General features: G+C 36.3%; 1 protein-coding gene across 1 annotated transcript in view; it reads left to right on the forward strand.

The window, feature by feature from the left end:
- The window catches only part of LOC150105643 (uncharacterized), a 116,038-nt gene extending 94,471 nt beyond the window's left edge, over positions 1-21,567 (forward strand). The window contains exons 6-7 of the mRNA XM_090394966.1: positions 2,563-2,686; positions 21,388-21,567. Coding sequence (XP_090251092.1) covers positions 2,563-2,686; positions 21,388-21,450 — 187 coding nt within the window. The 3' untranslated portion in view covers positions 21,451-21,567. The remainder of the gene's footprint in view (positions 1-2,562; positions 2,687-21,387) is intronic.
- Positions 21,568-26,030: the final 4,463 nt, after the last annotated feature.

Genomic DNA, 26,030 nt, shown 5'->3' on the forward strand with positions numbered 1-26,030 from the left:
GTCATCCCCCTAGGAGGAGGTTGGCAATCATGTCATGGAACTTTTTTTCTTTCTTTTGCTGCTCTGGAACATTTATGGTAATTAAAGCCAGTCCAGTCCTTAATGTCTTCAAACCATATTCTTCTGGGTCTACCTCTCCATCTTTTTCTATCCAGTTTTCCTTCTAATATTAATTTCTGAATGCCTTCTTGTCTAGTTAGATGTCCAAAATACTTAAGTTTCATCCTTTGATCATCAGGGATGTATGCTATACCATAAATGTTATTAAAAATAACCTTTAGGTCATTAAGTGTGTTTTCATTTACTTTCTTTAACAATTAGATAGGGATCTGGTCAGAGCCTGATGTTCTACCTGTTTTCATTTGACTTAGAATATGCTCTAATTCTGCATATGTAATTAGTTCACCATCCATATTTTGTATATCTGGTGTGTCTGTGTGATCAGAGTTAAACAGTTCTTTTCCATATTCTTTCCATCTTTTTATGATATCTTGTGTTTCTAGTAGCATTTTTCCATTTTGATTTTTTATATAAAGATTATGATTAAAATTTTTCTTTTTATTTGTCAGAGCTTGCATTGATTTATGCATTTATTTATTATTGTGTTTCTTGTCCAATTCCTCTATTTCTTTACATTTTTCATTTAGTCACTTGTCTTTAGCCTTTCTGTATTCATTTTTTATAATTTTACTGAGTATTCTATACTGTTGTGTACTTTTCTTTTTACATCTTTGTCAACTACAAGTTTCATACATCATCCGTGTACCTTCAATCATTGAATACAGACAGAGCAGCCCACTGCAATTTCTTGCCCATCTATACTGATGGTTCAAGATCTGAGATCTTTGTTGGCTGTGCATGTAGTTCTTAAAATTACTATCTCCAACCATTCCATTTGATTGCATTAATTATACAGCAGAGTTGCATGCCATTCGACTTGCACTGGTGTATATATAAAAAAAATTCCTACTAAACGACCTGTATTTTATATAAAGGAGATACCCTGTAAAAAAGAGTTCTTTACAGGGTATCTCCTTTCTGCACATAATCCACATCCATTGCTTTGTGAGGTGTTACAAATTTTCGTACAAAATAAAGACCCTTAATTTTGATGTTTGATTGTGCTGGATTCTTAGCCACATTGGAATTAAGGACAATGACATAGCAGATTAGCTACTAGATCAGCTCATATTTTTTTTCTACATGCTGTTTGACAGCTCTATATACTGACCATGTACAGTTTATAAAATCAAAGTTAATTGCCCAATGTCAGTACTCCTGGCAGGAAGCACTGACAAAAAAATTGCATGAGATTAAGCCTGAAATTAAACATTGGCAGTCTAATCAACATAGGTTCAGAAGAGAGGAAGTTGTTCTTGTTAGTCTCCTCATAGGTCAATCATCTTACACATTATTTATTGAGGGCTGATGATGCACAGATGTGTAATAAATGCAACACTCTTTTCACCGTTAGTCATAATCTGGTGGAGTGCTGGCACTTCTCATGAGAGAAGGTCATTTTTACTTATCTGGCAGAACCCTATACACTCAAGCAGATGTCATGCAATTTATTTGAGTCTGATAGCATTTTTAAATTTTTATAATGAATTAATTTACTTAAACATATTTGATTATAAATTTTATTTATGTAGATACTGCATTGTCGATCCTAAGCCTTTTGCATAAATTTTATTTACTCATTTATCTTAACTATTTCTTAATACTTTTTTATTATGCAAATACTTCACTTTTTTTTTACATATATTTGATCTTATTCACTAATTTATCTCCTTGTAACTAATTTATTTATTAATACCCTGTTTATTGCTGTGACCTACATCCTGGTGAAGCATAACCTTTGATGTCCTTGCACCATGAAACCACAAATCATTCTCTCATAGTGCAGTCACACCATATCTCATTATTACATTGTATAAATCGATTCCCTAGTGTAATATTAGCATCAGATCTCCATTCAGTCATGTTATGAGATCCTCATTGTTTAATAAACCAATTGGGAAGAGAAGCCGAATAGATTTCAAATGAAATTATTAGATTATGATCTGTTGCAGTCTCGTTTTTAAAGTATGTATGTGTTATATGTATATATAGTGTTATGGTGATGATTCTCTTTGTCCCATAAAATGCTCAAGCCAAGCTTTCATACAAGAGTTCTCCCTCCTGGAGATTCAGATTTTTCCCTCTATAAAAAAGAACTGGCCATAAAACTACAGTTAACAGACATAGCTATGCTTCCTTCATAGCTTTAGTTGTTTCAACCATAATTCCCAATTAACAGCCTTGATCATTTTTCTATACTTGCCATTTTCTGGTTTTGTATTCTCCATGCAGAAAACCTTCTCCCAATTCACTACGTTAAGCCTATTTTGTTTCAACCAGCTCAACACATTTTCTTTAAGCATGCTACTACATTGGAAAGAGTTTATTTTATTTTATTTTTTTGTCATTATTTGAATAGTGATAAAAAGTATACTATGTTTTAACAATTTATTTTTTAAATTAGTTTCTTCATTACTGAACATTTTCCCCCACTACTTCCAGATTTTTTACTCTGCTCTTAGCCTATTTAATCCTTGGCATCATATGGAAATTCTGTAATGGTGCTCAAGGTATTGAAGTTCTACCGAATGCAGAATTTTGGAAAGATTTCCCAAATTTAGTCATTGTAAGTAATTTTAAGTTGCAGAATTCTGTTTACTATCAACATCATTATAATCTTTTCTACTAACAACAGCTTGTATTTATAAGAAATGCTTTTATAGTGAAGTGGTACTAATTACAGTAGGTCAGTATACTGGTGAGAAGCATGTTTATGTAAAATTTCCTGAAGGAAATGGTAGAAATAGGATAACTAGAATCTTGGTGAATATTTCATGTAGTCTTGTTAATATTTAGTAGAATGATGAGTACAATCATTTTCAACATAAACAAATTTTATTAGCATAAAAAACGTTTTTTGTACTATACTTTCTATAACTATTTACAACAGTTACAGAAAGTTTTTTTGTTTGTTTTTCCTCCACTTGTCTTATGTAATTTACTTTGTAACCATCTTTATTCTAGTTTTTCCTTCTCTAAGCATGCACAAACTTGTTTAATGCAATCAGTTTCTTCACAACTAGGTTACTTATATTGAAGACGGATGACTTCATAACAAACTTGTCTTAGTATCCCATAATGCACAACACATCAAACATATTGACATGCATTGTGTCTTCCATGATCACTGCTCAGATCAGCTTTTGACCATTATTGAGGCTTCTGCAGTGGGAGTTCTGGTGAGAGTCAAATCAATGTAGAAATCAGGTTCTCCATATACAGGTAGCAGAATAGTATCCCCTTGTTAAAATATCTGTAGGAAGCGTTTTGCTTTTTACAAAGTAAAATACACACTATGATTAAAAAAAAAAAAAAAAAAAAAAAAAAAAAAAAAAGTGGCTACTTTGTTAAAAGTAGCTTAATCAGTAAACAAACTTCACACTTTCTCATGCTTGCATAAAGGATTAAAATAAGAATATAACTTGTCTGTAATTTACTTTGCAATAGCAAATTAATTCATATCAATTCTTTCTTTTAAGGTTACACGGTAATCAGCATTCATATTTACGAATTTAGGGACACAAAACACGTGTTGAAAATATTATTTTACTGATTAATAATAACTTTAAGTTTCGACCCCTGTATTGAGGTCATCTTCAGAAGGATACATGTGTATAAGAACAAGCTGTATGCTGTTGCACTCTATACAAGTAAATTACATCTACGTTGTTAACTAATCTTTTTTCTTAGCCTGCCCTCTAGTAAAAAAAAAAAAAAAAAAAAAAATTAAATTAAATTAAATAAAAACTACGCTAAACTCTGCTAATGTCCTCGTGTACTAGAATTCTTCTGGAATTATATAGTTTATATTGTTATATTGCGATTATCTTCTGGATTTGTACAGTACAGGTTGCTATTGAATGTTCAGGAGAGAAAAAAAAAATACTCAACCAAGTCTTCTTGTATTGAGATTTTTCTTCGTGGTTGCTATGAAGATTGTAGATGGGTCCTCCACATTCTTGGAATTGTTAGCCCATCATTTTTATTCAGATTCGGGTCATGTTTGAGCATTTCACATACTTCCTTGAATTTCTGCTCGAACCAGGTTTTGGTGTGGTGTAAGGACTTAGTACCTTTCCAGTCAATTCTGTGGTATGTTTGGAGTGCGTGGTCAGAAAGGCCGGTTTTTCCAAAATGGAGGTATTTTATGTGATGTTTGTGTTCATCCTTTCTGATTGGGATGATTCTCCATGTTTCCCCTATGTATGGTATGTTACATGTGCAATTTATTCTGTAAACCCCTGGGTGGGCTAAGTGTGACAGGGGGATCCTTGGAAGAACTGAGTAGGTGTCTTAATTTTGTCAGGGGATTTAAAGGTGGTTTTGATGTTGTATTTGTGTAGTGTTCTGTCTATTTTTTCTGAAATGCCTCTAACATATGGTATAGCAATAGCACTCTTGAAATCTTTTTTGTTATTAGTGGTATCTTGTGGAGGATCTTGTGAATGGTTTTTATACTGTATCCATTTTTTATAAAGGTATGTTTGATGGTCTCATATTCATGGTTAAGAGCTTGTTCATTTGAACAAATGGTTTGAGCTCTGTTTAAGGGTGCTTATGACCCCTAGTTTTTGTGTTGGGTTGTGATAAGAAGTTTTGTGTATGTACTGGTCTGTGTGTGTAGGTTTGTGGTAAACAGAAGGAGAGACAGCCTGAAGGAAGACGTGTGACAAGTGTCTAGGAACGGAAGAGTTTTTTTTTTCAATTTCAGTGGTGAATTGGATGTGTTTGTGTTGTTTGTTCAGGTGGCTAAGGAATGTATCTAGTGCTTGGCGGCCGTGGGGCCAAATGGTGAAAATATCGTCGACGTATCTGAGCCAAATTTTGGGCTTTAGGCACGCCGATTCTAGAGCTTGTTGCTCAAAATCTTCCATATAAAAGTTTGCTATTGGGGGGGGGGCGAGTGATGAGCCCATGCCTGTACCCTCTTTTTGAAGGTAAAAATTGTTTTGCCACATGAAATATCCGGAGCAGAGGGCAAAGAGGGCCGTGATGTCGTGTGGAAATATCTTCTGTAAGAGTAGGATAGTATCATTGATTGGGACATTGGTGAAAAGGGAAGTTATGTCAAAGTTGACTAATAGATCTTGGTCGTTGAGTGTAACATTTTTATTTTTGTTTATGAATTGTGTATTTTTTATGTAGGAAGGGGAATGACCAACCAATTCCTTGAGTGTGGCTGCTAATTTTTTGGCTGAGTAGTAATTTGGACTGTCAATTCCTTCCACAATTGGACGTATTGGCGTGTCTGTTTTGTATACTTTTGGCAGATGCGTGGGCATACTGCAGTATTAATTTTTTAATTGTTTCTTCCGGCCACGTGTTAACTGATTTAAGTAGTTCAGTAGTTTTTGTTACGTTGTGTGGGGTTGTAATTTACCATTTAGTAGGTGTTGTGGTCCGATACCAAATAGTTCATTTTTTTTCAATGTAGGTTGTCTGATTTAAAACAACAATGGCATTCCCTTTATCGGCTTTTGTGATAATAATGTCATGGTTATTTTTAAGGGATTTGAGGGCCAGTTTATCCACTTTGTTTAGGTTGCTGCTTAATTTTTTGGTTGAATTTAGTAAACAGGCAGTTTCCATCCGTATTTTGTCAGCTAAATTGGCGGGGAGGGATCTTAAACCTCTCTTGATATATATTATATCTAGTTTATTTACTGACCTCGGAGCAATGCCGTAATTTAAACCTTTCTCCAGTAGTGAGAGTTCACTTTGTGTGAGGTTGTAATCTGATTGGTTGATAACCAGACAGTGGTCCGATGGTGGTTGGTTGCTCCTAACTGCGTTGTTGGGCAGTTGGCTGCTCCTTCCGTTATGGCATCGTAATTATCTTGTGCTTTCCTCTAGTTTTAATGCTTGAAACTTTGTTATTAATTGTTCTTTGTTTTTGGTAATAGGTGCTTGGCCGAGTCATCTGTGATCCTGTCTAGAATATTCCAAATTTCCTGATTAACATAACTGGATAGCTCAAATTTCAGTTGTAACACTTTGACTTGGGTCGATGCTAAGTTCTTTCGTGTCTCGTGAATTTGTTCTCTTAACAAGGCTTTTTCTAGCCTGGCATAGATCCGGAGCACTTTAGCTGATGTAAATTTCATCTTTAGTTTAATGCAGTTTGGTATTAAATTGCTGTCTCTACATCGTTTCAAAAAGGCCAGTCAATTAACGTGGAACAGTGGATCTTTAGTTTACCGTAGAGGCTGCACTGCTTGTGGGTCACATCTCCATAGATTATGACTCTTTCTTTTAAGGTTACACGGTGATCAGCATTCATATTTATGAATTTAAGGACACAAAACACGTGTTGAAAAGATTATTTTACTGATTAATAATAACAACTTTACGTTTCAACCCCTGTATGGAGGTCATCTTTAGAAGGATACATGTGTATAAGAACAAGCTACATGCTGTTGCACTCTATACAAGTAAATTACATCTATGTTGTTAACCAATCTTTTTTCTTAGCCTGCCCTCTAGTGAAAAAAAAAAATTAAATAAATAAAATAAACTCCACTAAACTCTGAAGTCCTCGCATACTAGGATTCTTCTGGAATTATACAGTTTATATTGTTATATTAAGATTATCTTCTGGATTTGTACAGTACAGGTTGCTATTGAATGTTCAGGAGAGGAAAAAAAAAACACTTCACCAAGTCTTGTATTGAGATTTTTCTTCGTGGTTGCTAAAAACGTAAAGTTATTATTTTATTATTAATCAGTAAAATAATCTTTTCAACACGTGTGTTTTGTGTCCCTAAATTCATAAATATGTATAATTCATATTCAATGATATGAAATGTAACATTTCAGCTGTTTTTTTTTTTTTTTTTTAGAAATTGCAGGATAAAAATTTTAAAAAAAAAATCTAATAGGCCTATTAGATTTGTCTGTATGCAACTTACTTCTCCACTCTAGCTGGAAGAATTGTTTCAAAAACTTTATATTTAGGATCCTGATTAAAATTTTTGAAGCAGTGTGTTTTGGTTTAGAGTAAGTCAATTCAAACTATAGTTGCAGGATTTACTCATAGATCTGTTGTAGAAACAGACATCTTCCACTGAATATACAAAACTCTTAGAAGTTCTGACAGTTTTTTGAAACACCTAATATTAATAATACAAATTAGTCTTGCATCCTTTGACGTATCAAGCAAAAAATATTGTTGTGAAATGGATTTAGATGGTTGTTGATATAACAGAACTTTAATAAGTAATAAATGTATTGATTCCAGATGTTATGGAGTATGAGGTCCTGGATTCTGTTTAAGGTGACATTGTCAATATGTGTTTATGAATTTCAAACCTTCTTCCAACATAAGCTTTTCAGCAGTATATGAATAATATTTCACTGGTTTTAAAATTGCACTATATGCACTTATAATACAAAACATAACCTACTTAATAATATGTTGGGCTTCCTATGGCCAAGATAATTGCTTACACCCATCTTGTCATTGATTCCACTAGATCAAGGAATGTGTTCAGAGCAGTGGTGCACCCAGAGGGGGGGGAAACAGGGGCCCCTTCCCTTCTCCAAAGAAAAGAAAACTAGAAAATTTTCCAAAAATCTTATCTAAAATTTCATTTTTTTTTAAATTTATGTTGTGTCATGTCTTCTATTTCTATGCTGCTTATGAATTAGTAATCATTGCAGATGCTCAGTCATAGATTGTATGTAATGCATAGTGTGTATTCTCAACCCCCCCCCAAGATTAAATCCTGACTGCGCTACTGGTTCAGAGCTATTTTGAACCAACCAGAAAGAATAATGTAGTTGTAGATGCCAGTTACTGAGCAAAGTGTTTGATGTTGGCTGGCAGATGCTACATTCCACATGATCCCACATATGTTTGATTAGATTCAGATCAGGAGAACACACCTGGATATGTTCAAATGGATATGGACAATCATTGTTCAAAGAACAATGATTGTGCAATGCGAGCCTAGTGACATAATAGGGCATTGTCCTGCTGGCAGAGTCTAGATCCATTGGGTCATCAAATTATGGTCATAAAAACAATCCACAGGTGAGAAATAGCAGTCAGGTGTGTTCAGTAGGGATGAGAGGACCCAGTGTGATCTCTAGCCTCTTGCACTGGGAGGCAATATCAAGGAGATCATTGCTAAACTGTTTCTGGAAATAACTTTCCTTTCCTGGGGGGGGGGGGGTAAAAGGCAATGTTGGAAAAGATTTGGTGTCAAGTGAGAATCTTCGTGGTGGTTGAGGTTCTCCAGTAGGAATGTTCATGAATGACACATCTTAACTAGCTAAAATGACCGATAAGTTGATATGAATGTGGATCCACTAAGCTCGAAAAATGAGCTGCTTGGGTTTTTGACATGGTTCTTGAAGCTTGGATAAATACTTAGAGAAGATAAGTGGAAGAACTTGATCACTACTACTGGGCAGATGAATGTCAGCTTTATTTTGTATTTCCTGTTGCATTTCTTTTAAGAACAACAGTCTTATTACTCAAAATTAATGACTAATTAAAAATTTAAAATTTTGTATTCTTTCTAGACATTTTCATAAATACACTTGGGTGGCTAGAGCACACAGATTAGTAAGACTATGTAGTAGTGTATAATGAACTGTCTCTAAATTTGTTTTTGATACAGTAGTTTCCCCCCCCCCCTTATCTGCAGGGGATATGTTCCAAGATCCTCAGTGGATACCTGAAACCTCGGATAGTGCCAAAACTTATATATACTATAGTGATTTTCTTCCTTGACTACTTGTATAATAACTAAAACACTTTTTTGAATGTTAGTCAAGTGGGTTTTTAATTTATTGTCCTACATGTTTCACCGATTTTTGCTATTGAATTGATAAATTCAACTTGCTGTATGATAATCACATTAACTCTAAACCGTCTCTACCAGATAACCAAGTGATAATAAACCTATCTAAACACATTTTAGCAAAACCTGATATCTCAATTCTCAAAAAAGGATTCAATTTTGCCTTAAAACCTACTGCTATTCCTAAAATAGAGTTCATCTGCAACATAGAAAAAGCCATCTCATTGCTACCACACCCAATAGCTAATGACTTAAGACTAAAAAGCAGCATAATCCTTTCTGCTCTGTCAAGATCTCCTAACACCAACTCTAACCAAATGGAAAGAAGAACACTACTCAAATTAAGGAATAATAAAGACATCATCATACTTAAAGCTGACAAAGGCAACAATACTCTTATCTTAAATACAAAAGATTATGAAGAAAAAATTAAAAAATCTATTATCAGATTATTATCGTCTGTCTATGATGTCCTCAGTACAGATGCTACGCAAAAAAACCATAACACCAATGAACTATTACGTGGAATGATTAACTGGCCTATAGACTTGATAAGAAAGCTAAAATCCATGCACCCGTTGACTCCAAGATTGTATGGCATTCCTAAAATACATAAAGAAGGTATACCATTACGTCCAATAGTTGATGGAATCTATTCTCCTACTTACCAACTGTCTAAATATCTAGCCAAGATTTTACAACACATCCACAACTCAGATACTTATATTAAAAACTCGCAACATTTTATTGAAAAATATCCCTATATCTGAAGATGATATACTAGCAAGCCTTGATGTCACATCTCTGTTTACAAACATTCCTGTTGTTGGAAGTCATCAACATCTTAGACAATTGTTCCCAAGAAACTTCACTACTTTGTTCAACCATTGTTTAACTTCGAGCTATTTCATTTGGCAAAAAACAGTCTGCAAACAACTTACTGGATTAGCCATGGGTAGTCCCCTCTCTTCTTGTGCTGACTAATTCATGGAAGACCTAGAGGATAAAATGTTATCCCAAATTACCCCAAAACCGAAAACTTGGTACAGATATGTTGATGACATCTTTATCATTTGGAATCATACAAAAGAACTAATGGATTATCTCAACCAAATCAATAGTTTCCACCATACCATCAAATTCGCATTAGAAATTGAAAAAGATGAAAAACTTCTATTTCTAGACATCCTAATAAAAAAAAAAATAAAAAAACACCAATAACAGTATCAACCTGTCTGTATGTAGAAAACTACAAATACTGGATGTTACCTCCATTTCAACTCGTCTCATCATATATCCCAGAAACTTAGCATTATCTATATACTTAAGAAAAGAGCTATACATTACACAACAGACCAAGATGACTTACAAAAAGAATTAACTACAATATCCAGAGAGCTATCCTTAAATGGTTATCCTAAAAGACTCTGCAACAATATCCTCTTTTCGGATATACCACAAAGACAACGTGATGACACCCAATACATCAGTACTATAACTATTCCATTTGTCAGCAGCATTTTCAAAAAATTGACTATCCTTCTAAAACCACACAATATTAGAGTAGCATTCAAGCCAGTCAATACTATTTGGAAATTTTTAAGATCACCGAAAAACCCTCATCCATTCTACAAGTACTCTGGAATATATAATATACCTTGCTCCTGTGGTGTTAGTTACGTTGGTCAGACCTCTAGAAGCTTCGAAATGAGACAGAAAGAACGCATAGGATATGTCAGAAACAACAGACAAGATATTTCGGGCCTTTCTTGCCACTTTGCCTCTACCAACCATCTCATTGAGTGGGATAAGAGTCATATGCCCTATATAGAAGAGAACTACCATTTCAGAACCTTCAAAGAGGCTGCTACGGTCACCTGTTCAACAGGAAACCTAAACAAGAATAGAGGTCTAATCCTACCAGAAATTTGGAAAGCTTTAATCAGATCACTAAACATCAAAGAAATGAACTGTCACGCAAATTATATCATGTCTCATAACAAATAAATCATGTTCCCGAGACACGCGCATTGTCCTGCACAATACTAATTTTGTATGAATTAGAACTGTCGGTTAAAAACCTAGTCTGTTACCTTCATATAGCTTACCAATTGTATTCCCTGAAGATGCCGATAGCAAAAATCGGCAAAACATGTAGGACAAATTAAAAACCCACTTGACTAACATTCAAAAAAAGTGTTTTAGTTATTATAATACTATGTTTTTTCCCTATACGTATGTACTTATGATAAAGTTTAATTCATAAATTAGGCACAGTAAGAGATTAACAACAATAACTAATAATAAAATAGAACAATACACTATAATGAAAGTTATGTGAATGGAACAAAGAAAAGAATGATGAGAACATTAGTGTGGCCAATTTTCACATATGGAAGTGAGACCTGGATATTCAAGAAGAGAGTAATAATGGCCTTTGAAATGTGGTGCTATAGGAGAGCTCTGAAAATCCCATGGACAGAACATGGGATTTGTTCTACAGAGAATGAGAATATAGATCTTTATTACAGGAAATGATCCAGAGAAAGATGAAATTGGCAGGACATGTACTGAGAGGTTCAGCAGGACAGAGGATATTAAGTTTTAGAAGGAAAAATTATGGGAAAAGGTTCAAGAGTCAAAAAATGAAGGACATGGCTTGAAGATATAAAATCATGGACAGGATCACATGGCTATGCAGAAACAAAAAGGAAAGCCACCAACAGAGAACTGGAAGGACATGGTGCTGCACCCTCTCACTGAGGAAGCTACATGAAGAAGAATGGAATCTTAGCAACCTCACCATATGATTTTTTTTTTTTCTTTCCTTATGAAGTTCAGAACCTTTTTTACTTAAAGGAAGTACTTTACAGCTTCTCTTTGGCATATCCAAATTGCCAGCATCGCTACTCTTTCATTTTGTGACCAAAATGAAATAAGGGTTATTTGAACACAAGCTTTGATACAAGCCCTGCAACAGTCGATCTAATAACCAAAATGCCTACTAAGTGACTAATGGGCAGGGAGCATATACAGTATAGCATGGATACGCTGGACAGGGGAATGATTCACATCCCAGGTTCGAAGGCGCACAACTTAAAACTTATAAATCCTCATGCAGATCTTTATTCTTCATTGCATAAAGATCTTGCATGGGGATAGTCAAGAAGTATCCAGAGGAAACAATATTACATTATATGCACAAATCAGGAGAATAAATTGAGCAGGAGTTAGATGAGTAGTATCATTAAGCTTGAGCTGTAAACAAAGAAAATGTTGTGGAGGGTATAAAGTTTAGGCAAGTATAAATGAATAGTATAAAGATTAGGCAAGAAAGGTGACTAGCATGGCAAGCAATGCAAAATCAGATTGAGAAGAAATTGAACAGGCAAAAAGAAATACCAAAGAGTTTTTTTTTTGTTATATGGTAAGTAAAAGGAAGAATTGATCATGCAAGGATAACTTTAATGACTGCATATGGTAGATAGGAATTGGAGGCAAACAAAATTTTTGAGCTACTGAGTGATCATTTGACAAGGATATATTATTATTAAGAGTCAGACTCATCGAGGGAGGCCACATACTACATACAATACACCAGCTATCATACTTATTCTTGAATTCATTCGCACTGCTTGCACTCACAACATCCAATTATATCCTTTGTTCTCTCTCCAGAATTAGATCAGAAACCAGATCTGAGCACAATAGTCCAAGTGACGTCTTATCATCATGTTGGAGGCTTAATGGATTTTTTACAACACTCAAAAAGAATTAAAATGGAATTTAATACTTCCTATATTTCATCCTAGTCACTAGGACATCTATGGGGATTACAAAAACAATTAATGTAACATATACACAAATAACAAACAATACTAAGCAACCACGTGGGTGACACTGAAGTCCTATCTAGGTAGAGCGCCCTCTAAAGGCAGTAGTAGGTGGCCTGGAATGTAAGGTGGGAACTCTTGTGATGAGTGTTTCCCAAATCTTCGGAAGCTTAATGCAACAGTATTTATTGAGATGTGGTTTGTTTTTGAGAGCTGCTGCTGCTTCTAAGAAAAGTCTCTCTTTCTTGAATTTGCTGTGGTGGAGCATGGTTTTAAAACGATGTCGGGACACGAGTGATACCAAACTGCGTTAAAATGAAGATCAATTTCCTTTCCAAAAAAGCACTTCGTATATATAACCATGCCAAAGTTAATGGCAAAGGAAAAGAGATCTAAGATGTCAGAGAGAAAAACGTTTTCTAAGAAAGAGAGATAAGGTGCCAATTAAGGGAATATTGGTAAACAAAGAGGAGATATCAAAGCTTACCAATATGTCTGTCTTATTCAAGGTTAAATTTTCTGTGAGGGAATTAAAGTGGGTAGAGTTTTTTATATAGGAAGGGGACCTTCCGGTGAGGGCAATCAGAGAGTTGGCCAGCTGTTCAGATAGTCTATAGCAAGGTGCATTGGTGGCATCTACTATAGGCCTGAGTGGGGAATTGGGTTTGTGGATTTTTGGTAAACAGTATATTCAGGGGGGGACAAGAGCAGAAAGGTTTAAGTTTTTTCTTGACGTCAGGGGGCCAGGAAGATACTTTTTTGAGTAAGATTTTTAGTTTCTTAACTTGTGTTTTTGTGGGGTCGTGATCTAGCGGGATGTAGGTAGCACGATCGTGGAGGATAATGTTCATTTTACGATTGTATTCACTGGTATTAAGAATGACTGTGGCATTACCCTTATCCGCTCTGGTGATGACGATACTTTTTTCTTTGCGTAGTTTCAGGAGAGCCGTGCGTTGGGCATGTGATAAATTACTTTTTGGCGGCGAAGAATGCGCGAGGATGTTGGCTACGTCAAGTCTGATGTTGTTAGCTATCTCCTATGGTAAGCGACCGATTCCACGTTCGATGTTCACCATTACGTCAAGCACCAGCACTTCCTTCAGAGCGACGGCAAAATTACGGCAGAGGCAAAGGGTGCTGATGGCATCGTCGTTGAGCCTTTTGGAAGAGAGGTTTATTACTGTCTGGAGCGGTTGAATTTGTGGTTGTGGTTTGTTTTTCACAAGGTTGCTATATTTCTTGATGTGTTTATTTTTTATTTTTTGGAATTCTCTCTGTGCGGAGGTTTCCGAAATGCCAGAGAGAATCGACCAAAGTTCAGGGTTAAGAACGGTGGAGAGCTCTGAATGTAAGGAGCCAATGGCGGCGTTCGTCACTGTGAGGGTAGCACGTGTAGAGGCGATTTGCTCGCGGAGTAATGCCCGGCTGGCATGGTTATATATACGAAGTGCTTTTTTGGAATGGAAATTGATCTTCATTTTAACGCAGTTTGGTATCATTCTTGTGTCCCGACATCGTTTTAAAACCATGCTCCACCACAGCAAATTCAAGAAAGAGAGACTTTTCTTAGAAGCAGCAGCAGCTCTCAAAAACAAACCACATCTCAATAAATACGGTTGCATTAAGCTTCCGAAGATTTGGGAAACACTCATCACCAGAGTTCCCACCTTACATTCCAGGCCACCTACTGCTGCCCTTAGAGGGCGCTCTACCTAGTTAGGACTTTATTGTCACCCATGTGGTTGGGCTTAGTATTGTTTGTTATTTGTGTATATGTTACATTAATTGTTTTTGTAATCCCCGTAGATGTCCTAGTGACTAGGATGAAATATAGGAAGTATTAAATTCCATTTTAATTCTTTTTGAGTGTTGTAAAAAATCCATTAAGCCTCCAACATGATGTCCTCACAGCACTTAAGCCTCTACACACGTATTCTAATCATCCATGGAGAAGAATTAGCACGCAAATCCAAGCAATACGGTAAGTCAAAACTACGACTATCTAGGCAACTAAATAGGCTGGCCTTTTTAAAACGATGTCGTGACACGAGTGATACCAAACTGCGTTAAAATGAAGATCAATTTCCATTCCAAAAAAGCACTTCGTATATATAACCGTGCCAGCCGGGCATTACTGCGCGAGCAAATCGCCTCTACACGTGCTACCCTCGCAGTGACGAACGCTGCCATTGGCTCCTTACATTCAGAACTCTCCACGGTTCTTAACCCTGAACTTTGGTCGATTCTCTCTGGCATTTCGGAAACCTCTGCACAGAGAGAATTCCAAAAAATAAAAAATAAACACATCAAGAAATATAGCAACCTTGTGAAAAACAAACCACAACCACAAATTCAACCGCTCCAGACAGTAATAAACCTCTCTTCCAAAAGGCTCAACGAAGATGCCATCAGTGCCCTTTGCATCGGCTGTAATTTTGCCGTTGCTCTGAAGGAAGTGCCGGTGCTTGACGTAATGGTGAACATCGAATGTGGAATCGGTCGCTTACCGTCGGAGATAGCTAACAACATCAGACTTGACGTAGCCAACATCCTCGCGCATTCTTCACCGCCAAAAAGTAATTTATCATATGCCCAACGCACGGCTCTCCTGAAACTACGTAAAGAAAAAAGTATCGTCACCAGAGCGGATAAGGATAATGCCACAGTCATTCTTAATACCAGTGAATACAATCGTAAAATGAACATTATCCTCCGCGATTGCGCTACCTACATCCCGCTAGAACACGACCCCACAAAAACACAAGTTAAGAAACTAAAAATCTTACTCAAAAAAGTATCTTCCTGGCCCCCTGATGTCACGAAAAAACTTAAACCTTTCCTCTCCCATCCTCCCTGAATATACGGTTTACCAAATTTCCACAAACCCAATTCCCCACTCAGGCCTATAGTAGATGCCACCAAGCACCTTGCTATAGACTATCTAAACAGCTGGCCAACTCTCTGATCCCCCTCACCGGAAGGTCCCCTTCCTATATAAAAAAAACTCGACCCAGTTTAAAGCCCTCACAGAAAATGTAACCTTGAATAAGACAGACATATTGGTAAGCTTTGATACCTCCTCTTTGTTTACCAATATTCCCTTAATTGACACCTTATCTCTCTTAGAAAACGTTTTTCTCTCTGACATCTTAGATCTCTTTTCCTTTGCCATTAACTCTGGGTATTTCTCTTGGAACAACAAAATCTACAAGCAGATAGAGGGAACTGCCATGGGTTCCCCCCCCTCTCACCCCCCTTGCCAATTTCTAATGGAAGATTTCGAAAAACGAGCCATAGACTCAGCCCCACTCAAACCTTCTATCTGGCTAAGATATGTAGATGATGTGTTCTCTATTTGGCCTCATGGCCCAGACACGTTAGACTCCTTCCTCAGTCATCTCAATAGTCTACATCCAAGAATCCAGTTCACTATGGAAAAAGAAAAGAACAATTGTTTACCCTTCCTAGACACCTTAGTCACACGCCTGCCTAATGATACACTTACCTTCACCGTATACAGAAAACCCACACACACACAGGCAGATACATTCACAAACTCTCCCACCACCACCCCTCTCAACAATATGGCATTATTAAAACTCTTACCAAGAGAGCTCACAATCTTTGTTCCAGTGGAACCACCTTCACTACTGAGCTTAACCACATACACAGCACTTTCCTCTCCAGTGGCTACAGCGATCACAGTATCAAAAAAAAATCAACTCCTCCCCCATTCCCCGTCCTTCTCGTCAACAAAATTTTAAAAATGCCATCACCATACCCTACATCCGTGGCACATCCGAAAAAAAAACAGTACAACCTACACACAGCATATAAGCCCCACCGCAAACTTGCTACCCTTATCCGTTCTACGAAAGATCAGCTCCCTCCTCTCTCTCTCTCTGCCTGGAGTTTACAAAGTACCCTGTTCCTGTAAGCTGGCGTACTTTGGACAGACAGGCAGATCAGCATCCATCCGTCTAGAGGAACACAAGTTTTACATCTTCAAACACAACTATGGCCATTCAGGCTTCGCTGACCATGTTTTGGACACCACCCACACGGTATTATGGAAGAAAACCACCATGCTCCACCACAGCAAATTCAAGAAATAGAGACTTTTCTTAGAAGCAGCAGCAGCTCTCAAAAACCAACCACATCTCAATAAATACAGTTGCATTAAGCTTCCGGAGATTTGGGAAACACTCATCACTAGAGTTCCCACCTTACATTCCAGGCCACCTACTGCTGCCCTTAGAGGGCGCTCTACCTAGTTAGGACTTTAGTGTCACCCATGTGGTTGGGCTTAGTATTGTTTGTTATTTGTGTATATGTTACATTAATTGTTTTTGTAATCCCCGTAGATGTCCTAGTGACTAGGACGAAATATTAAATTCCATTTTAATTCTTTTTGAGTGTTGTAAAAAATCCATTAAGCCTCCAACATGATGTCCTCACAGCACTTAAGATTTACACACGAGGTCTTATCAAAGCCTTGTAAAAAGGCAAAATAATATCCTTATCTTTAAATGTGTACATGTGGCAATCCTTTCCAATATTGCACCACCCTCTGAGAGAAAAATCTAGCCCTCGCCCCTCTTTTTAGCAGCTTTCATTCTCAGCTTCCAAGGATGCTCTCTTGTCTTTTTCCCACCCTTCATAAATTAAAAAAATTTCATCAATAGAAATCATGTATGACCCTTTCAGAAGTTTGCAAGTCTCAATCATATCTCCCCCCCCCTTTCTCCTGTATACTAGTGTCTGCGGTCTACAAATTCTCAATCTGTCTTCACAATCAGTATTCCACAATCCTGATATAATTTTTAACATTCTCCTTTGTACTTTCTCCAGAATCGCATCAGAAACCTGGAGGCCAGATCTGAGCACAATAGTCCAAGTGAGGTCTTATCAAGGCCTTGTAAAAAGGCAAAATAAAATCCTTTATCTTTACATGTGAACATTTATTTCAGCATTGCAATTATCTTTTGAGTTGTATTTGCCATCTTTGTCACATGGCCACCTGAACTTCAACTTCCTATCTATTAACACTCCAAGATCCCTAGCCTAATCCCACCAATATAATATGACATTGAACTTACACCCATTTTCCCATGCCCACAATTCCAGCTTATTCAAATCATTCTGCATATCAGTAGCATTCCTGATTACCCTCCCTATCTTTGCATCATCAGCAAATAGCTGTATGTCACTTGTCAAATCCTTCCCAATATCATTAATGTATAGATTGAATGACAGTGGACCAAGCATTGTCATACACCACTGGTTACCTTAAATCTTGCAGACTCACATCCCTGTATTACCACTTTTTGATATGTCAGTCAGTCATCCTCTTATCCATGCTAATATTGTATAACCCAAACCCATTTTCTCCAATTTATGCAGCAGTCTGCCATGCTGTATTCTGTCAAAAATCTTAGCAAAATCCAAAAGTATCATGGTGTATTCATTCCCCTTGTCTAGTTCAATAGTAACATTGTTATAGAATGTGAGCAAGTTGCTAAAACATGACCTTCCTCAGTAAACCCATGTTGTTAATTGCAAAGTAGAGGTTCACTGTCAACCCATTTCTGAATGCAAGTCCTAACCAATTTTTCCAAAATCTTCACCACCACTTCTGAGATACTAATTGGTTGATAGTTGGATACATCGGTCTTTGTGCAATGGAATTACTATACATTCCTGTATAATTTTCCCTGTTCTGAGACTCATATTAAATCACCTGCTCAAAGGAATGGCCATTTCAGCTAAACACTCTTTAAGCACATGTGGTTAATGGCATTTAACAAAATGGGCACTCATCTTCTGCATCTGTCCTCACACCATCTGGATTTAGAAGAGATATTCTTTCACACTTGGCCTTTGCTTTCTGTACAACACCTGTGACTATTCTAGCCTGCTGCTTATAACGTCCATAATGGACGTTATAAGCATTCCATGCACTGTCGATATTCTTCCCATCCAGCAACCGAACCCATTCCACTGAACTCGGTATACTCCTCAGTTGATCATAATTTCCTGCATTGTAGTTCAACATGTAACCTTTTCTGAATGAAACATTCATAAACTTAGTCACTTTTCAAGTGAGTACCGCATGATCACTGTCACCAACCAGAGGCAGTATAGTTATGTCTTTTAACTGAAACACCTTCTGGCACTATAATCAAATCTAACATTCTTTGCCCTAGAGTTCCTTCTGTCACATGCTGCTTGAGGAAGTTCTCCTGCAACAGCCCAATAAATGCATTTTCATTCTTCTCATGAGATTCTACTGCTACCACTCAATATTTGGATAATTAAAGTCTCCCATTATGATTACTCTTTTCGTGCTCATCTTTTCTATTTGGTGATGCATTTCTTCATCACTAGCAACTGATCCATCAGGTCTGTAACAACACCTCACTGTAATTGATCTTGTTAGATTCCACCTCACCAGATGGCTTCAAACTCACTGCCACATGAAATAATTTTAGTAGTAGTACTACAATCATAGGTCTCAACTCTAACTGGATTCATGTCATCAGATATCATTAGCAGCATGCCCCTTCCTCTCCTCTCCTTCCTAAAAAAAAAAAAAAAAAAAAAAAAAAAAAAAAAAAAAAAAAAAAAAAAAAATTAATGAAGCGTTTTTGTAGATTGGCTTCATGTTTTGCTTTTTTCTCTTATGCAATTAGCTGCATAAGGCTTTCATTTGCAACCTCTTTTTCCCACACTTGCCAACTGCTCTACATCTTCATTGTCAATATCCAACTTTTTTGCTAGCAGCACTACCTTATCAACCTCTTATCAGGCTTTTTTTTTTTTTTTAAATCCTGTGAATCTATGAATTTATATTTCTAAACATCTCTGATTTTGGTCCCCTCACTATATGCTGTACTACCTTTTTTGCACAATGTGAGATATTATATTAATAAAATTAGCAAGATATTAATAAAAGTATTTTGAATAATATGCTTTGAAGGCAGGGGGCTAATGCTGGTCTTGAAATTCATGTGTGCTCTAGTTATTATTAAGGAATGAGAGGTGTGATTGAAGTCTGATTAGCAGAATAATAAATTACTGATCATTTAAAACTATATATTTAGAAATTTATGTACATTTAATCATACAAATACAACATTTATTTTACAAATGATATTCAATCTTTTTCAATTTAGCTACTTGAATACAAATTCTACCCTATGGTTCTTTATGAACTGGTCAATAACATCATAAAAACTTGGTTGTAACTTAATTTTCCCAAGCAACATGCACACTTGCCAAGACTGGCTGAAGCTCACCGGCTAGAGCTACGTTGACTGCGTGTGGCCTGTGTTCAAGCAACAGAGTGAGACGACGTGAAATGACTATGCGTGCGTGCATGAAATCGCAGTGCTGCTACGAGGACCTGGAAGCACCTACAACTGAGCAAGCCAAGGTAGCTTTGATTAGACAAGCAAGCATTGGCCTTCAATATACAACGCAAAGCTCAATTATTGCTACACAAGCTTAAGACGTCTTCTGTCTACAAAAATAAAAGCCTAAATGGAATACTTATAAATGCATGCATGCATTTATTAACAAATATTACTTCTTTCTCAATTAATGGGCTTGCATAGCAAGCATGGAGAATTCGCCACTGTTTGAAGGCAGCAGTAACCAGCAACACCTTGGTCCATGGGTTGCAAGGACTGAAGTATTATTCAGTGAACATGTTAATGGAGTGGCCATCATAAGTTGACACTATATTTTGAAATCCATATTGAAATATTAAATCAGTTGGGACAAACTGCATTCTGAATTCTATATATAAAAATTGGAGAGTTGCTGATTTTTGATTTAGAGGAAATTGAAATTAATTTCAGTTGGTTAAACAGTAAAATACTTATTGAAGTGTGTATTACTAGTGGAGTAAGAGATAGAATCAGTCTACATTTTGACCATGACTAAGAATTTATAGATAAAGTTGTGTTACTTCAAATGTGGAAAACAGCATTCTGAGGCTGCTTTGTATAGTTTCTTTCTTGGCATTGGAATTATTATTATTTGTCATCTCCAGAGTCCAAAGACTCATCGAGGGAGGGCATCTGCTCTACAACTCTGCTTCTACCACTCACAATCCACCAACTGACCGCCACTGGTATTTCCACAGACAATCCCAAACATCCATGCTCACGGTGGGATTCGAGCCCACAGCCTCTTAACTGGAGTGTGGTCATGCTAACCACTAGGCCAGCCAGGCTGGCAAAATGTTAGAAAATGTTCCTCTAGTTGGCAACCTGACTTGAACCCAAGTCTTCATTCATACAGCTAAGTACCTTGGAGTACGAACACCTTTTCCACTGAGCTACGTGCAGGCTCTAGTATTATTATATTAATAAAATTAGCAAGATATCGATTATTGATAATTACATTGCAGTATGTAAGTGGAGAGGGTTCTTTCATGGAATTTAAATCTCTCCTTATTCTGTAAAAGTATATAGCAAGCACCTATTTCAGTCTTTTGTCATTTTCACTCCAGTTTTTTAAAAAATTTAATTTATTAGCATTTTTGGTAGATAAAATACAAAAAAGTAATTTGTGTATTCTTTTCACAATTTTTATGAAGACTTTTTTCCTCTCCACAGGAAGGAATCATATACACTTTCACTTGTTGCAATGGACGGAGATCATCATATAACAGCACTTAATCTCCATCAGTTAAATATTTTTGATATGCAGCACTTGTGATATAATACATTTTTGTGAACTGTATATAGCATATTATTCTCAACCAAATAAATAAATTTTTTTCTTGAAACTAAGGATTTTTTTCCTTTTAATCTGCAACAAGCAGTTCAGAAGAATCGAGCCAAATAAGAATTTTATAACAATTAGTTAATTGTTCACTTTAAACTAAAGCTGACGCTTTCTGCATTATCAGGTTTGGTAAGTTACACACAAAAAAAAGCTGTTAAAAATTTTAACATACACATTTAGTCATACCACATTGCATATAGTATATGCTCTGCTATAAATTCAAGTAAAAATGAATGTGTTTGGACTACTTCTGCTATAGGAAGTGTGATAAGTATACCTGTTAGAGCATTTCAAAAAACTTGTAAAATTTCATATATATTCAATGTATACTGAAATCTGATCCAAAAAGTCAAAGTACAATGTATTAACATCAGTAAAAGAAAAAAAAATCCCCTTTCAAAAGAAGTCCTTCTGCAGATTATCTCTCAGGTTGTAGAGGACTACAACCCAAGAGATACTTTAAGCAGTGTCATTGATATATAACAGAGGTTCCAAAAGGCTGGCTCTGACATGTACAGAAGCATCAGAAGTGGCTGATGCTTCTGTACATGTAACTATAGTTATAGTATAACATGTTGTTATACTATAAGTTATTTGTAAGGCTTTGTCTTTTTAAATGATGTAGATATGCTCTGCATATTGTGAACATCTTCAAGTGGGTTTTTGTATGCATAATCCTAAAGAAGCAATTCATCTATGAAACTATAAATTAAAGACACCAAGAAATTATATACTTGGTTTAATCCTTTATCCACGTGTAAGCAAACAAAGTTTGCGCCTGAAATATAATCAGAACTAGGGCAACTTGTAGATAGAAGCTAATGAGTTCACACCACTTGCCTTTGTATCCAATAATGCAAAGCACATATCCTTATGGACATGTATAATGCTATGCATTATTGGAAAGGTCACTACTCATACCGGTTTAGATCTTTGAGGTCTCAGCAGTGGGAGTCCTGATTATATTTCAGGTGCAAACTTTGTTTGCTGCTGCTTCTTTGGTGCTTTAATCCGAAGATTGGTAGTTATAGCAGCACATCACAACATCCTGTTCTGTGATCTCATCTATATCTTCTCATAACTCCTAGTGCCAGTTACCATCATTATGTTATTTATATATGAAATTCTTGGTCTGCCTCATAGCCTCTTTCCTTCTACAGTCCCCTCTATTATTTCTGTAATCAGTTCCCCCATGCCTCAAATGGTGTCTAATTAGGCATTTTCTTCTCTTATTGATGTTTCATTAATGACCTCTTCATGAGCTATATTTAGAACTTCATTTCTTTTACTTTCTGTCCAACTAATTTTCATCATTTTTCTTCAGCACCAAAGTTCAAATGCCTCCAACTTTTTGATGTCATGTTTTGTTAGTCCAGGCCTCATAACCATATAATGCAATGCTCCATATGTATGCTTTCACTAGCCTTTTTTTGCTTTGTTTGCTTACACTTAGATAAAGCATTAAACCAAATATATAATTTCTTGGGATCTTTAATTTATGCTATGCTATACCCAGTGGAAAAACTTCCAACAACTATCTCTTGTTACGTCATGGTTTTTCTTTAAATTTATGTTACTATTATCCCCTCTTGTGCCAACTAAGAATGAGATCTCCAGTCTATCTCTCTCTCACTCTCTCTCTTTCTTTCTGGGGGCTGTCTCTTTTTCAAACTCTGACAAATTTGTTTGTTCCAACTGTGCCAGTCAGAGTCCTAGGACAGAATTCTTGCTCAGAGAAGCTTTCCCAAAGTTCTAACAGCTACCTAAATTTGTTAAATATATATAGCATCTGTAGAGATCTCAGTTTGCAGTCGTGGCCCTATTCTTTCTAATTATTCTATACCTTCCCCTTATGCATAGGTTCAAACTTTTATGAGTGGTAAATTAGTCTCATGCTCAAGCAAAACTCAGGCTTACATAGTAAAACATCTTTATTAAAGATCTAATGAGTTTACAATTAGGTTTAAACATATCAAAAGCTTATCACAATATCTATACTAAATCAACTGACAATCATAAATGAACACTAGTTAATGAACATGTAACTCGTATCCTCTGGTCAATTAAAACACACTTAGCATGGGAAAATACAAGTTTACAATTTTAACTTCAAATGCTAACACAGCCTATTTGAAAATAGGCAGAATCATTGAAAATGTCAACTGTGTTGTGAATGGAGAACCTGTGGAACAAGTAAAATATTTCAGCTACTTAGGCATGATTTTTAGTGAAGATGGTAAATTAAATATAGAAATAGACAACAGAAGAATCAGCAAAGCTGGTATGGTGGGAAGTCGATTGAATAAATTCATATGGAATAAGAGAGAAATTAGTCAGAACACTAAATTAGCTGTATACAAGACTGTGTTCAAACCAGTTTTAACTTATGGATCTGAGAGTTTGGTCAGAAGTAAAACACTTGACTAGAGACTGCAGATATGAGTCCTGAGAAAGATTAAGGGCGTGATTAGATGACATCAATGGCAATATCATATTAAAAATGAGGATATTAGGAAAGAACTTGGCATTGTCAGTATCCAGGAATGTGTTAGCAGAGCTAATCTCAGGTGGTATGGTCACTTAAATAGAATGGGAGAGGAAAGATTAGCAAAACAAGTGTTCTTTGCCAGGTTGGCAGGAAAACAACCCAGAGGAAGACCAAGATATAGGTGGATTGATACGGTACAAAGTGCCTTAGACAATAGAAATATAAGATCTGGTAATGTTGGAGTCTTGACAAGTAATAGACTGATTTGGAGAAAAACTGTAGATAGGAAGTTAGTAATGATGTAATTTTTTTATGTAGTACTATCACATCCTGTACACCCCTTGAGGGTACATGGCAGGAATATGATGATGCTAACACAGACCCCACCGACATTAATTAGATCTCACACAAGAACTTAAGTCCTCCGATTACCAGTCCAATGGAGCTAACAAGTTACAATGCATATGTCATTCAAAAAGTTCTCTAGGCAATTGTCCATTTTTCTTCCAACTAGAAATTGATTCACCCTTTTCCCTCTAATGCTAATAGTTAATAAAATAAGAAAATTCGGTACATTACCACCACCGCATGAGGTTACCGTGTGTCCTTTACTGTTAGATACTATACTGCTTCAGTGAGTTGCGTCCACGTGGAGGTCACTTCGCTCGTCATTTTCTGCACTCTGCTGGACAATGCTCGTCTTGTTGGTCACTATCGTCTCCCTGGAGGAGCCTTCCGTTGTCTCATTCTGGTAGCACTTCTACCGATGGCCCGTGCTAGTAGGACACTGTCATCTCACGTACAGCTCTCCCAATACTCGCCAGTCAGCAATGGGCAGAAAATTGCCGTCCGATGCCATAGAATTCCCTTCCTCTGGTCAGCATCGTGGGTCCGAATGAAAACAGGAACAGAAAAAACGGGGGCCTGAAACCCGCATTTATTATCTCTTGTTGCGCCCTCGTTTCGTAGCAGAAGTTTTCTCACATGCGCCTTCCTATTGGTCCTTAAGTTGTTTAGTCACAACTCTTCTCCTCAAGAGCGCTCTTTTCAGGGAACGAGCGTTCAATTCACTTTCCATGAATGCCTTTGCTTGGCCTGTTATGCTTATCGTGGGTAACTCACAATAAGCGTAACCTTTGGACTTTTGTTTGCATTGACATTTTGCATAGTATTTTTTCTTACTAGTGTTTTCAAACAACAATATTTCTATCTAGACAGACAAATTCCTCCTTTTTTGTACTTCATTTTAAGGTAATTCAATTATGCTCTCTATTAACAATTTGTTTCTTTACTAACAGTACAAGTATTTCTTGGTTATTATTGTATTCTTGTTAAATCTTGAATGATCCTTTTGATGAAAAGGTCCTTATTCAAGATCTAACACTCTAATCTAATCCACAGTATTTTAATAAGGTGTGAAACTTCTTGGCAACTCATAAATGAAAATATGATTTCATATATTTCAACCTTAGTATCATCTCTGGGTCTGGCTCCCACTGATGAGACCTCAATAAAGGTCAAAACCAGTCTGGGTAGTGACCCTTCTCATAATGCATGGCATTATACATGTCTGTAAGAATATATGCTTTGCATTATGGGATACTAAGGCAAGTGATGTGGACTCATTAGCTTCTATGTACGAGTTGCCCTAGTCATATTTCAGGTGCAAACTTTGTTTGCTTACACTTGGATAAAGGATTAAATCAAGTATATAATTTCTTGGTCTTTAATTTATAGTATAACCAAGTGGAAAAACTTTCAACATCTATGAAACTAGCAGACATTGAAATGGGATGCAAGTTTTTTTAACTTTGGGAATATGTCAGTTCAGAATTTTTTTTTTTTAAATTGACCTATCTACTGAAGTAAAGAGGCCTAAACATGCTATCAAAAATTGTGTGTATATTTGTTACTCCTGAACTGGATAAAATAAATGGTTACATCATGATGCTAATCAGACTTGGCTAAGGTATTTGATAGGAT

The sequence above is a fragment of the Typopeltis vanoorti genome, chromosome 6 (genome assembly GCF_054136105.1).
Source record: "Typopeltis vanoorti isolate ZY-2024b chromosome 6, IOZ_Tvanoo_1.0, whole genome shotgun sequence".
Taxonomy (NCBI): domain Eukaryota; kingdom Metazoa; phylum Arthropoda; class Arachnida; order Uropygi; family Thelyphonidae; genus Typopeltis; species Typopeltis vanoorti.